Source organism: Bombus affinis, chromosome 4, assembly GCF_024516045.1.
Source record: "Bombus affinis isolate iyBomAffi1 chromosome 4, iyBomAffi1.2, whole genome shotgun sequence".
NCBI lineage: Eukaryota > Metazoa > Arthropoda > Insecta > Hymenoptera > Apidae > Bombus > Bombus affinis.
The window spans coordinates 3,474,417-3,486,663 of record NC_066347.1 but is presented as its reverse complement, the minus strand read 5'-3'; the positions used below and the strand labels follow the sequence as shown (position 1 = coordinate 3,486,663).

The following is a 12,247-nucleotide window of genomic DNA, read 5'->3' as shown; positions in this document are numbered from 1 at the left end:
AGTGTAAGGAGGTTCAAATGGATTTTAGATAGAAGGTCTTCATCTTCTTTCACTTTAAAAGGGTGGAACAAATTGAAACTTGGATGGATATGCTGCTAAATGTACCCTTATGCCATTAAGCACAAGATGAAATATTGATCCTCCGAGTGTGTGTGTATATATATTATATATATATTATATATATATACATAGAATGGGTCATGCATTTATTAAATTTATAAGTATAACAAAAAGTTCGTTCAAATTTAACTACACGTGGTTTATTATTCTCTGTTTTTACAACTATCCTGATTAACAGATAAAATTAAAATGAAGGAAATCACGCTTGGAATTTCAGCATATTGAATATTAAGAAATTATGTATATGTGTTTTGTAAATTTTTTTAACAACTGTACAGGAATAATTTCTATTAAAGTGTAATCCCTTCTTTCGGTACAATGAAAAATTCATATTTCCTTCCATTAAAAAACATATTTTCAGCATTTCTAAAAAAAAAAAAAAAAAAAAAAAAAGAAAAAAGTAGACGTTATTATTTTTTCTCTGTGAACTAAAATTATCTTGCAATCAAACATCTTCTTTCTTTATTTAATTACAAGCATGATTAAGTAAACTCGATCCTTTTTTATTCTTTAAAAAATTACGTTTTTCGCATCGGTGCTATTGTTCTTGCAATACAGCGATATTTCCCTATTTCTATGGAACATGAGAATCAACGAACGCGTAAATTCTAAGCAGAATCAATGACTTTCACCCAGTATCACGATCATTACTGACCAGCAATGTATTAGCATTTAACCGGTTAAATTGCACAAAGGTTCTGATCACTCGACCGGTGTCATCGGTTTTCCGCTTCAACTACATAACAGTTTAAGTGTCTTAACTACTTCGGATTTTATCGATCCGATTACCCGGACCGGTTTCGTTAATTAATTAGTTTTTTTATTTCGATCTAATAAGTTGTACAAAATCAGTCGGAAAAAATGAAGCGTCGTGGATGTAATAGTAAATTACATGCATCTACTGATCTTTTTCCGCAATTATCTCGCTTATCTATTTTAATATCAACGACCTTCTATGTCGCTTTAGATCTTGTTTGTTCCATTGGATTTGTTTTTATTTCATTAGTTTTTAATTCATATTCGCTAATTAAATTCTATTTAAGTACTTAGGCATTACTTAGTAATTAAGTATTAACCATAACTAGTTTCATTAATTACAATTACTAATTGAAGAGTGCTTGTAAAAAAACACTGTAAGTGCTAAGAAACGAGTTTTTCAGGAGGAAAAGAAAACTTATGCATGATAATTTTACAAATTCATGAAAAAGGAAAGTATATCTGTAGAAGAAAATACGTTCGTGCTACCTGTTAGTTGTAAAAACGACTCAATGTTCCAATCATTTAGATAAATGGTATAAACAAAAGCCAAAAATCAGTTAACTAATGGTCACTGGGATTTATACCTTTTTCTATAGAAACGACATCGTGAAACCATTCTTTAGCATTATTAATAAATATTTAGAAATGGAAATTGCACATAAATTCTATACTACAGGATTCTCATTGGTACGTAGAATAGTTTCTAATAAAAAATCAAAATTTTTCAATTAACTTTCCTGCTTTTGCATCGCTGTTCTTTTTCCAATCGGTCAATAAAATAATATAAAATAAAATAAAATCGGAGAGTTATAGCTTCCGCTCAGTATATTATATTTTTTTACATTACTTCCAGGGATTGAAGCGGAGAACAGCAAGAAAATTAACACGCAGATCGAAAATTTTCATTTCGTATCGAGATTTTTCAAAGTATATGTACATAAGATAAAAAGTTTCACGAATCTCCAAATCCTCGGTACTTATATCGATGCCGTAAACAATGTATCTTGTCTGTTAGAAAGTTTAAAACAGTATCTGAGGAGGAAACGACTACCTTTCGGTTGGGAGACTATTTGAAGTTTCGCGAAGTTTCTTCTTCGCGTTGCTTGTATCGATATCAATTTTCGGGAAGTTTCGGGGTCTTCAAGTTTCGAAACTTGAAAGATTGGAACGTTCTTCTAGACGATTGGCAAACTTGAAGATTTGGAAACACGGAGATACGAAAGTTTCAATATTAAAAAATAAAAAAATTAACAAACTTGGCATTTGTTTTCGAACGGAATATATGAACCATCTAGTTTTCGATTTCATACACGTCACATATATTTTATTACCAAGGTAATGAACGCAGCTCTGACACAGATACGATTATTCCGTAATTTATGAACCAGCTTTCAACAACTTTGATCAAAGATACTAATATAAACAACTAAACTTAACTTCAAAATATTAGCTCAAAAGTCTCCCGACGTTCTATAACACGAGATAGTATAGTCTACTTTGTCTTAAACTGCAATTCACTATGTCACAATCTAAACTCGAGGAACAATTTAAACAAAAATAATCTACAAGCTTTCCTTCCATTCGTTACGTTTCACCTTCGACATTTCCAACTTTTTAATCTGATATTAAAAGAGAGAAAAAAAAAGAAGAAGAAACGAAAAACCTTGTATAGTTTACTTTCAAGATTTCCAAGTTTTTAATCCAATATTAAGAAGTATGGTTTATAAAACATTCAATGATATCCTTTCCTTATATATTCCTCTCTTACAAGCTTTCTACTATATTCAAATATAAAATGTAATATCCTATAAAATCTGTATACGTTCTATCCCTTTAACCAACTTCCCTTAATAACACGAATGAAATATCGAAACGATACGTATCGTAAGATACGCCGAATCTTATAGATAACAGTGGATACGATTCCAAGAAAACGGCATCTTTTCACGTATATACATATAAGGTTTAAATCCTCGTTGATCAATGGCTTACCTGAACCAGGCCGTGGAAGATATCGTCCAGGATACCAGGCTCTTCGGTTAAGGATCTCGTGGTAAGCCTCTTACGGCGTCTCTTGTGCATCGTCAGGAATCGACCGGTGGGTCTGGGCCTGGAACGACCGATATCCAAACTCTCTAGCAGGTTGCGGTCTACCTCTGACAAGCGTCTGAACGTCGTATCTGTCTTGGCTTCATTGCGCACTTCCGTCAAAGTCACCGATACGCCGGATGTTGGCAATGCGGCATTTTCTGCGAAGCGATTCAAAGAAATCGTTAGATGTGAATCGCGTGAATCGTAAGATGAAATATGTGGCGCGATTTTAACGCGTTAAAGGTACATAGGTGCGCATGTTTCTTCGAGAGTAAAATTATCGCCAGTTGCTTTCGAAAGTGTATGTAAATGGACAGTTGCGTCGAGACTGCCGACAGCGACTATCCAAGTTACTGTCAGATCGGATAGTCACTCCCAACGCAGTGTCCTGTCAGCTTGCGAGAAATATTCACGAGAGAAGCTCTACAGCTATAACAGTTTCACTGTGTATTCGTTTGTCAGTTGTTCTCGCGAGTATTTCTCGTAAGAGTGGACAATACGTTGAGAGCGACCGCACGAGTCGCTATAAGATGAAATAGTCGCTTTTAACATTTTAAAGGTAGTACAGATTAAAGACAGGTGACCGTGTCCTTTGCTTACGATTCTAACAGGTAAATTTCTTTGTTGCTCTTTTATCTTATTTTAGGTTCTAATAGTATCGTATATTCAAGAAGGTTGCAAGTAAATTTTTCTCTGGAAAACTAATAATTCTCACTTATACTCTGTTGTCCGTGCTATCAGAGATTTGACATTAAGGTAGGTTTCTATTTGAACGTAAAGCTATCGCGAGTTGCTCTCGAGAGTATTTCTCACAAGTGGACACTACGTCAAGATACTCTTGAGAGCAATTCGCGATAGTTTTACTCTCAAGTGGACTTTTATCTTAACATTAAAAATAACGCTAAATAACACGATGACGTTTATCAATGAAAACATGGAATTTTTTTAACAATAAAATACAACCAAGTACGAAGAGGAATATGACATAAAATACAGGCTCTCTTCTTTATGAATATGTGGGCGTTTTTCGAATAATTGATGCTACGTAAATATCGAGATAACAAAGAAAGTTCACGTATCATGAATGGTGGATGATATTTAGTTTTCGATGTTACCCGCAATTTATCTTTGTACTAGAAGGTCAATGGTTGAAATAAAGACAAACAATGGTCTTATGGAATTGTAGGATTTATGTGTTTGAGATGTTCTACACTGTGAGCATCGAATTTGTTTTTGTCACAATTTGTATATCACGTTGCACATCGTTGCACATTTATCTCGAGAAATATTACTATTCGATGTTAATAGTAGCATTAAAGTAAAATTATTTTTGAAATCAAATCGCTCTGGCAATCTTTTTCTATAGTTGCAGTTACGAAATGAATCTTTGATAAATTATAAATACAGTAAACCGATGATCGCTGGAAGATTAATTCTACGTCAGCGCGATACTGCGATTCTCCGTTTGTCGAGATTGAACGCAAACAAAAATGGTCAATGACGATGAATACGCAGGAATATAATAATCTATATCGGGACTCGTGTTCGGAATTATTAAGAGTATTGTTGCGAGAGTATGACGCTCGCTGCTCGTGTAAATATTCTGCTGGAAACAATAAGTAAACGGTCACGTGCCTGGATGATTCGATAATATTATGCTTCTATTGTTAATAAATTATAAAAAATAATTTCTCTCGCAGACTAAGAAAATTGGGCCTTGAAAGATTCGAAGAAGCCGAGGATAAAGAGTTTTCCAGATGACAAGACGATAGAAGACGTTAACTTTGTTACTGAATATTAACTTTTAGAAGAAAGTTTTATCGTTAGTGCTATTTTTATACAGATTACTGTCATTAATTGACTATAATTTGTCACACATTTATCCAAAATTATTATAATCAAAGCGCAGTTTGTCAAAAATACGCGCATATTTACGTAACTCAAAAATTGTCACTTTTTCTTTTCAATTACATATAATTTGTTTCATATTTATGAAACTCTGCACGTATTTCTAATACTATTGACATATATTAATTTACTTTTTACTATAATTTTAGGAAATATTATATTGTAGAAAATATATATAATTTTGGCTAATCACTCTTCTTTTAAGCAGACCTGACCACGCTTTACTTGAATAAAATTGGTGGCTACACAAAATTACTAGACTTAATTTTACTCAGTTTCTCAGTCTGTTGCATTGTAGAGTTTACAATGGAAAGATAGAAACGTAATGGGAACTTTCACGTGCGCGCAGAATACGGGACTTGACCTTAATTAACAAATTCCCAACTTTTCGTTTACCTACACAACTACAATTTTTAAAATCGATTCATCCACTTTTCACCTATTTCCAACCTTTTGCATGCTTTTTTCCCCGGAATACATCCACTCGATAACGAAACTTGTCCTTCATTGGAAAAAGGAGAAAAAAAATTTTCCTTAGAAATTACACGTTTACGTAACGATGTCTCATCTAGAGAACGATTCGGTTGAAACGCATCCAAGTAAATAAAATAAATGAACTCCGTGCTTATGTAAGATAAAAAAATTTAATTTTAAACCAATTAATCGATACTATCTTAGAACCTACATTGACACCTAGCTTCCATGTGCACGAGAGTTGACCTTAATTAACAAATTTCCAATTTCCCAACTGCCTATACAATTCCAGTTCGTTAGGTTCAATCTATTCATGGTCCTTCGCAGAAGTTAACATTTTTTATTGCAATTTTATTTTAAGGAATACCGAAACAACAACTTCATGTCCTCTGGATATATAAGGTGTTCATGCTATTAGTTTTCAGCGATTTTCTCGTAAACGACAAGCATGAGGGAAAAAACGAAAGAGGAGAAAGGACGAATGGTCCAATGTGATCTATATATTCGGGACAATATTCATCCCGCAAGTGTGAAAATGTTCGTGCATTTTTTAGTTTAAAAGATATTTTAACTTTAATTTTGATATTTTAACTTTAATACAGTATTATTGTATTTATGTTTTCTTTGTCTTTTATATGATAAACTCTATAAAATTGAAGTTAAAATATTTAGTTTTAAATTAGTAATCAGTTTTCGATCGTGTTACCCTAATACATTTTTTTCGTAGAAGACGAGAGGGTTCGATGTACGCAAAACGAAACGGAAGGTTTCCGTTTAAAAGAATAGCGCAGCTGCAAAACGCACGTGCATTTACGCATTTGCGAGGAAAATATTATCGTAAATATATAGATCACTTTGAATCATTCGTCTTCTCCCTCTTTCATTTTTTCTTCATACTTATCGTTTACGAGAAAAACGCTGGGAACTAATAGCGTGAACGCCCTGTATTTATTGAGCGAGAAAACGAAGAAAGAACGTGTTATGTTAGTACGCACTAGTGTTATTATAGTGTTATTTTATGTCTTATATGTAATGTTATTATGAGAACGAATTGTCATTGGAAATTGATGTACGCGGAGAAAGCTTGATCAATATAAACACGAAAATTGCTGTATTTCCCTGCGTTGATAATGCAAGTCATTTGCTTTTGTACGTTTTATTATTGATACTATTATTGGAAATCCTTGAGTCAAGTAAAAATGCTTGGTCAACAAAGATTAGGGGACCTATCTCTTCGTGTTGATTTATACTTTTTTATTTCGATAACATAAATCTTCTTGTTTGTTGTTATTCGTCGTTATATTTATTATTCGTGTAAGAAAACATTGATACAAGGATTATTAGAAATTGAGCGAAAAAATATTGTGTTATATAGCATGCCGATTTTTATTATTGGAAATGATAAAATAGAATGGGTATTTTATGATACGTGTAAAATAAAATGGATATTCGATAATAAAAGATAGCAAATATAAAATTCCACGTGTAGTACAGAGCCATTTTTTGCACCATTCATTACCATAATCCGCATTGGATGCATCGTCACGGTAATATTAAATTACATTGATTGAATATATATTTTGATAGGATTATGTGTGTTTAATGTTTCATTCGATAAAACATTTCATTTCATAACATGCGATAGTATATTTCAAAAGCTGCTAATATCTCCAAATATCGACATGAAATATTATAACGAAATATTATAAAGTATATAACAAAATATCATATACTTCACTAAAATAAAATGCTGTCTACTCTGGAAGAATGAATTTGTAAAATTAGACAACGAATTACGAATTTTTGTATCTATTTATTTAATTTTTTAATAATTTATATAAAAGATAAGTCGCTAGTAGGGAGAGAGGAGAGCAGGAGAGAGAAAGTAGAAGGAGGATCAAAGAGGAACAGGGAATATTCATAACTTATAGTTTTGTATTATATTTTTGTATTTTTTAATTTTATATTGTTAGAATTTCTTAGTTCTTAAAATTTATATTTTACGTTCCTGTTTGGATCTGTATCTTACTGAAAATTAGGCACTGACAGAATATAAATAATAAAAGTATAGAGAATAAGGAACATAAGAGATAATAGACATAATTTGTCTATTACACTTTGGACATAATTCTATTTTAATCCAAGTTTAAATTATAAATTTTAGAACTAATTGTTATATATGAAAGATGTTAAGCTTGAAGAAGTAGACCATAGATGTAAACCAAAGACGAATATAACTGCGAGTCAGTTCTAACCCGGAAGTTTTATAACAAATAAGTAATAGTAAATGATATAAAAGGTAAGATTGATTCATAGTGCGAGTAGAAAGATAACGTAAACGTTCTATGGCTCTCGCGACCAGTAAAATTAGATGATCCAGGTGAGTTTCTTGGGTGGGGCAAAATGTGTAAGAGTACACGACCAGGTACATTTATGAACCTTCTTTTACGAGATTTAAAATTTCCTTGTAATTTATATTTTAATACCTCTGTCCGATACTACAGCGTAAACAATTAAACTCACATTAATTATATACCTAATAAGTTTTTCAAAATCTGCCATAGCATTTTTATATTTTATTACTCTTGAATCGCCCCTTTCTGGATCCGCCACTGCCTGTGGCGTGCTCACGCACTGTCGCTGTCTAATTAACCTAATTGCAGCTATACGTGTTATCAGTCAAAGAAACCGACAGACTTTATAACGCGTAAATTCCATCGAGGTTATCGCTTCGTTACTTTTCCCCATTTGTTCTTTGCCGAGTATATCAGTTGGTTTAAAAGTATATTTTCACCATTCTTCTTTTTCGCACGGGGATACTTCCGATAGTTTGAAAAATATTGTATATCAATTATACGTTATATTACACTATGATATATACGATATATTATACTATATGTTATATATCATACATTATATTATTACTATTATTATATACGTTATATCATACTTATTGAAAAAGATTGGAAAGAATTCCATTTCGATTGAAAATGTCGATATAAATTATCGCTTTTACAGGCTTTTATTAATAATTTAGATGGACGATCGTACAACGTTTTCCTCTTATTTCGAATCATGAAGCATGACAAGTGTCGATCAAAAAGCTTCGAAACGTTATTTATAACTCGAGCTCGCAATTCCTTGCGACTTCTTGTTACACGTTTATGCAATTATCAACGTTTGAAAACAAAATTTTCTTATTGAACATAGAGAAAATGATATATTATTCGTTCTGAAAGTTCATTCGTATAACAGACATTCATCCAGAAGTAAGAAACATCTCCATACATAGTAAAGCTTCGAGTGTTCAGCAGCGTTCAGGAAGCGCACTGTACGTCAGTCATCGCATTTTCTTTCGTAGCTCGGCTACTTCCTGAAATATTATCGGGTCGAGGCGGAAGATCCATCAGTTTCGCTTCTCAGCACGAGCATTAACGCGTTCGTATAAACGTATAGCGATTAATCATCGACATGACTTCCCGCTTTTACGTCTAATTTTCGTCTGATCTTCGTTCAATCGCGAATTTATCATTTTTATGTTATATTATCTTAGATCACGTAATTTTAAGTCGTTTACTTCCACCAAATCTTAATTCGCCTATATTTACTTACTTTGTACAAAAGGACGAGCGCGTTCAAACTTTTAAACATTCAGGTTTCTCAAATAGAAATTTCACAAGATCTTTTCTAATGACAGTTTGCACAATTTTTTCATACAAGATTTTCATAGTTTGCAAGCATTATGTGCACCAGAAGAAAATCCTTTTTCGTAATACCTCACTGAGACTGCTTCTTCCAGAAAGACTTCCTATAATCGACATACTATTACCATGCAAAACTCACCGATGGTCGGATGTGATTTTCACAACCATCTGCCTCGATGATAAATATGTATATCAGAATCGATATTCGAAACTCAATTACTTACTAATAGAAACATTCGCACCAAACTTCCATTCTCTCATGCAAGTACAGTGACCGCAAGAAGTATTTCTAAGTAGTTTCGCAACGAGGACGTCATTTCATTTCCACTTTTATAATATGAAATCTTATTTGATAATTATTTATGAACTTTAATATGAAATTTTAGTTACCACATGGAGATACCTGTAAATGATACGAAATTTAATGTACGAATATTTGAACCTAACTGATATAAATCTAATGGCAATTGTAATTTTGTAATAACTGATATACATGTAGTTGATATAATAAACGGTTGTCCAGAAAGTAGATCTTCTACAGTGTAGATTAGACCGAGATTGAATGTACTTACAGAATCAACGATAACGTTTCTCGCAAGAAATGATGATTTACGGGACTGTGCAAGACGATGCTTACGTGTAAACGGCGGAAGTGAATGACGAAGAAAGTGTATGACGTATACAAAAACTCGTATTTATCGTTACGATAAGCATTGAAATAAGGCTACTGATTATATTGAAAATTAACTTAGTACATATACTAAAGTTGCAAATAAAAAGAAGTTTTTAAAATGCATTTGTATCGTTGTTATTTCAAAATCGACGACTATTAATATCTGGACGACCCTCGTACGATGATTTTTGTAGCCACTGTACGCAATTTTATTGGCGTAAAATGCGTCCGAATCGAAAAGGTAGAAAAAGAGAGAAAACAAAGGAGACAAGGAGTAAAGAAAGGCGCGGACAGAGAAGTCCCATCGTGAAATCGAAGGTTAACGATTTACTGACGCATTCAATGAGCGGCTATCTGTTAAGTCCAGGATCGGTAAACACACAGTCAATCGGACAGGAACGTTTCGTTAGACAAGACAAATATGGCAAACACAAGGGTCCATTATCGTTTATCGACACTGTCGTGGGAAAAACACAATACTTCCCGATCGTCATTCCCGTTTTCTATCTCGTAAACCTTTTTCTAGTCGAATCGGACGTTTTGAGAAAACTCAATCGTAAGTTAGAATTCACCGTTTAATTGTTTCAATTATTCCCTTCGGTTCTAACGACCAATTAAAAGATTAATAGTGCGGTGCCATGATTCCTTGTATCGTTCATTAACCAGCGTTCTCTGCACGTTTGTCTATTTCGATCGATGTTTTCCTTATCGATCAACCGGTTTATTACCGAGCAAATCGATCGAATGGCACTTCAGCACAAATCTTAACTAGCGTTGATTACTCCTTATACTTTTTCTTACCCTTTCGTATCCTTGTTTTGAGCAAGTTTCTTTATTTATCGGCAAGGATCTATAGAACTGTCGAAATAATCGATTCGTAATTTTTCATAGGGATTTTACAGATTTATAATTTTAGGAGATTCTCTGTGACTCACTTTTGTAAAATCGATAAAAATCTCAACGAAACTCGCTATCTACTCGAAGTTGGAGATAGCTATGAAGCGTAATCGTAGAATAATCCGTACGTATTTACTATTGTAATTACGGTAGAACTGCATTTATCAGAACAGATATCGACGAACAGATAGTTTATATAATTGAAGTTCATATAATAGAAACTCGTCGATATCTCTGGCTATCTGTTATTTTCCGTTCACACGATAGGAACTCACGGACAAGAGAATTTAATCGGCAAAAGTTCAATTAATCAGGCGATAACCAAAATTTCGTTTCAGATAAATGGAGTTCTGCGGTGTTGGAAAACTAAAATTCCAAATTTCCTTCGAATAAGCTAAATCGTCCGAGTAAGCTATACGAAAAGCTAGCACTTACAGCGACAATGATTTATTACGCTGCGTGGTTTCTTAGTATGATAATAATTTCGCGTTTCAATAGTTTGTTTCCAACTTCATTTACACGATGCGATTCTGTTTCAGCGTTCTTGCGAACAATTCGAATTGAATTTATGGCTGCAAACAGATTCACTACCATAGGGACGGGAAAAAGTGGACAATGGGCAATGGTTCGACCAAATCCCACTGCGGCAAAGGGCTTGATTTATTTTTGTTGTTGTTTCGCGATGCTTCAGTAGCGCAATGCTTGCTATTTCCTCCTGAACCATTTGAATTTTATTCTTCGTAAAACGCTGGTTTCTCATTTATTTCATGAGAGTACGCTAGTATTGTCTAGCGGAACAATGAATCGCAATTGTGTTAAATTCCTTTTCTCTTTCTTTTTGTTGCATAGTAATTTGACTCGTACGCAAACTAAGGCGCGAACGTTTTTCCAACATTCATAAGGACAATTTGGGAGTAAAAGCGTTAAAAGAAACATTGGCATTTGATTAGAAGGATTCTCATGGTATGATATTTTTTCGGAAGCAAAGAAATATTAAATTTTGCGATCGTTTAACAGAAGCAAACGAGAAGTTATTTGGAATACTATTCACGTATCTGTCAAAATTATATTTCGAGATGTTCAAAGTTAAAGCTTTCTTTCGTTTATAGAATCGCGGTATTTATGAAAAGCCTGTAAAATCGGCACTGTACAGATTTCACCTTTTAATGTAGAATAAAATTATGTCGAGAAATATGATTACTTTATTTCTAGTAAAAAATGACAAAGCTGCAAAAAGATGACTCTGGATGCCCCTTTTTCGAATATCGGGTTTCTTCGCGTTTCGTTATGATGGATCACAACGTTGAAAGTAATTACATATGTGCAATACCCCGTTAAACGCGATTGAACGCACACGTAAGTAAATACAAAGTAATAAAAACAGATATAAGAGTCTTTACAAATATTTATCGGATAGAAAACAAATATGTGAAAAAGATTACTTTCGTAACTTAATTTAATACCAGATTATATCGATAATGGAAGAAATACTTATAAACTGGTACTTTCTGCATTAAAATTTAATTTTCGATAATATTATGCAATTTTACAGCATGAATTCTATTCACATAGTCATCTATAACTTATGTAATCAAAACTAACGCGTTATTAATTTTGAACG

At 33.1% G+C, this 12,247-nt stretch overlaps 1 protein-coding gene across 22 annotated transcripts in view; it reads right to left on the bottom strand.

The window, feature by feature from the left end:
* LOC126915773 (uncharacterized) overlaps nucleotides 1–12,247 on the bottom strand; it is a 139,750-nt gene that overhangs the window by 16,797 nt on the left and 110,706 nt on the right. For all 22 annotated transcript variants that reach the window (XM_050720776.1, XM_050720775.1, XM_050720777.1 and 19 more), the window contains one exon: nucleotides 2,872–3,128. In XM_050720776.1, the coding sequence (XP_050576733.1) occupies nucleotides 2,872–3,128 (257 nt within the window). The remainder of the gene's footprint in view (nucleotides 1–2,871; nucleotides 3,129–12,247) is intronic.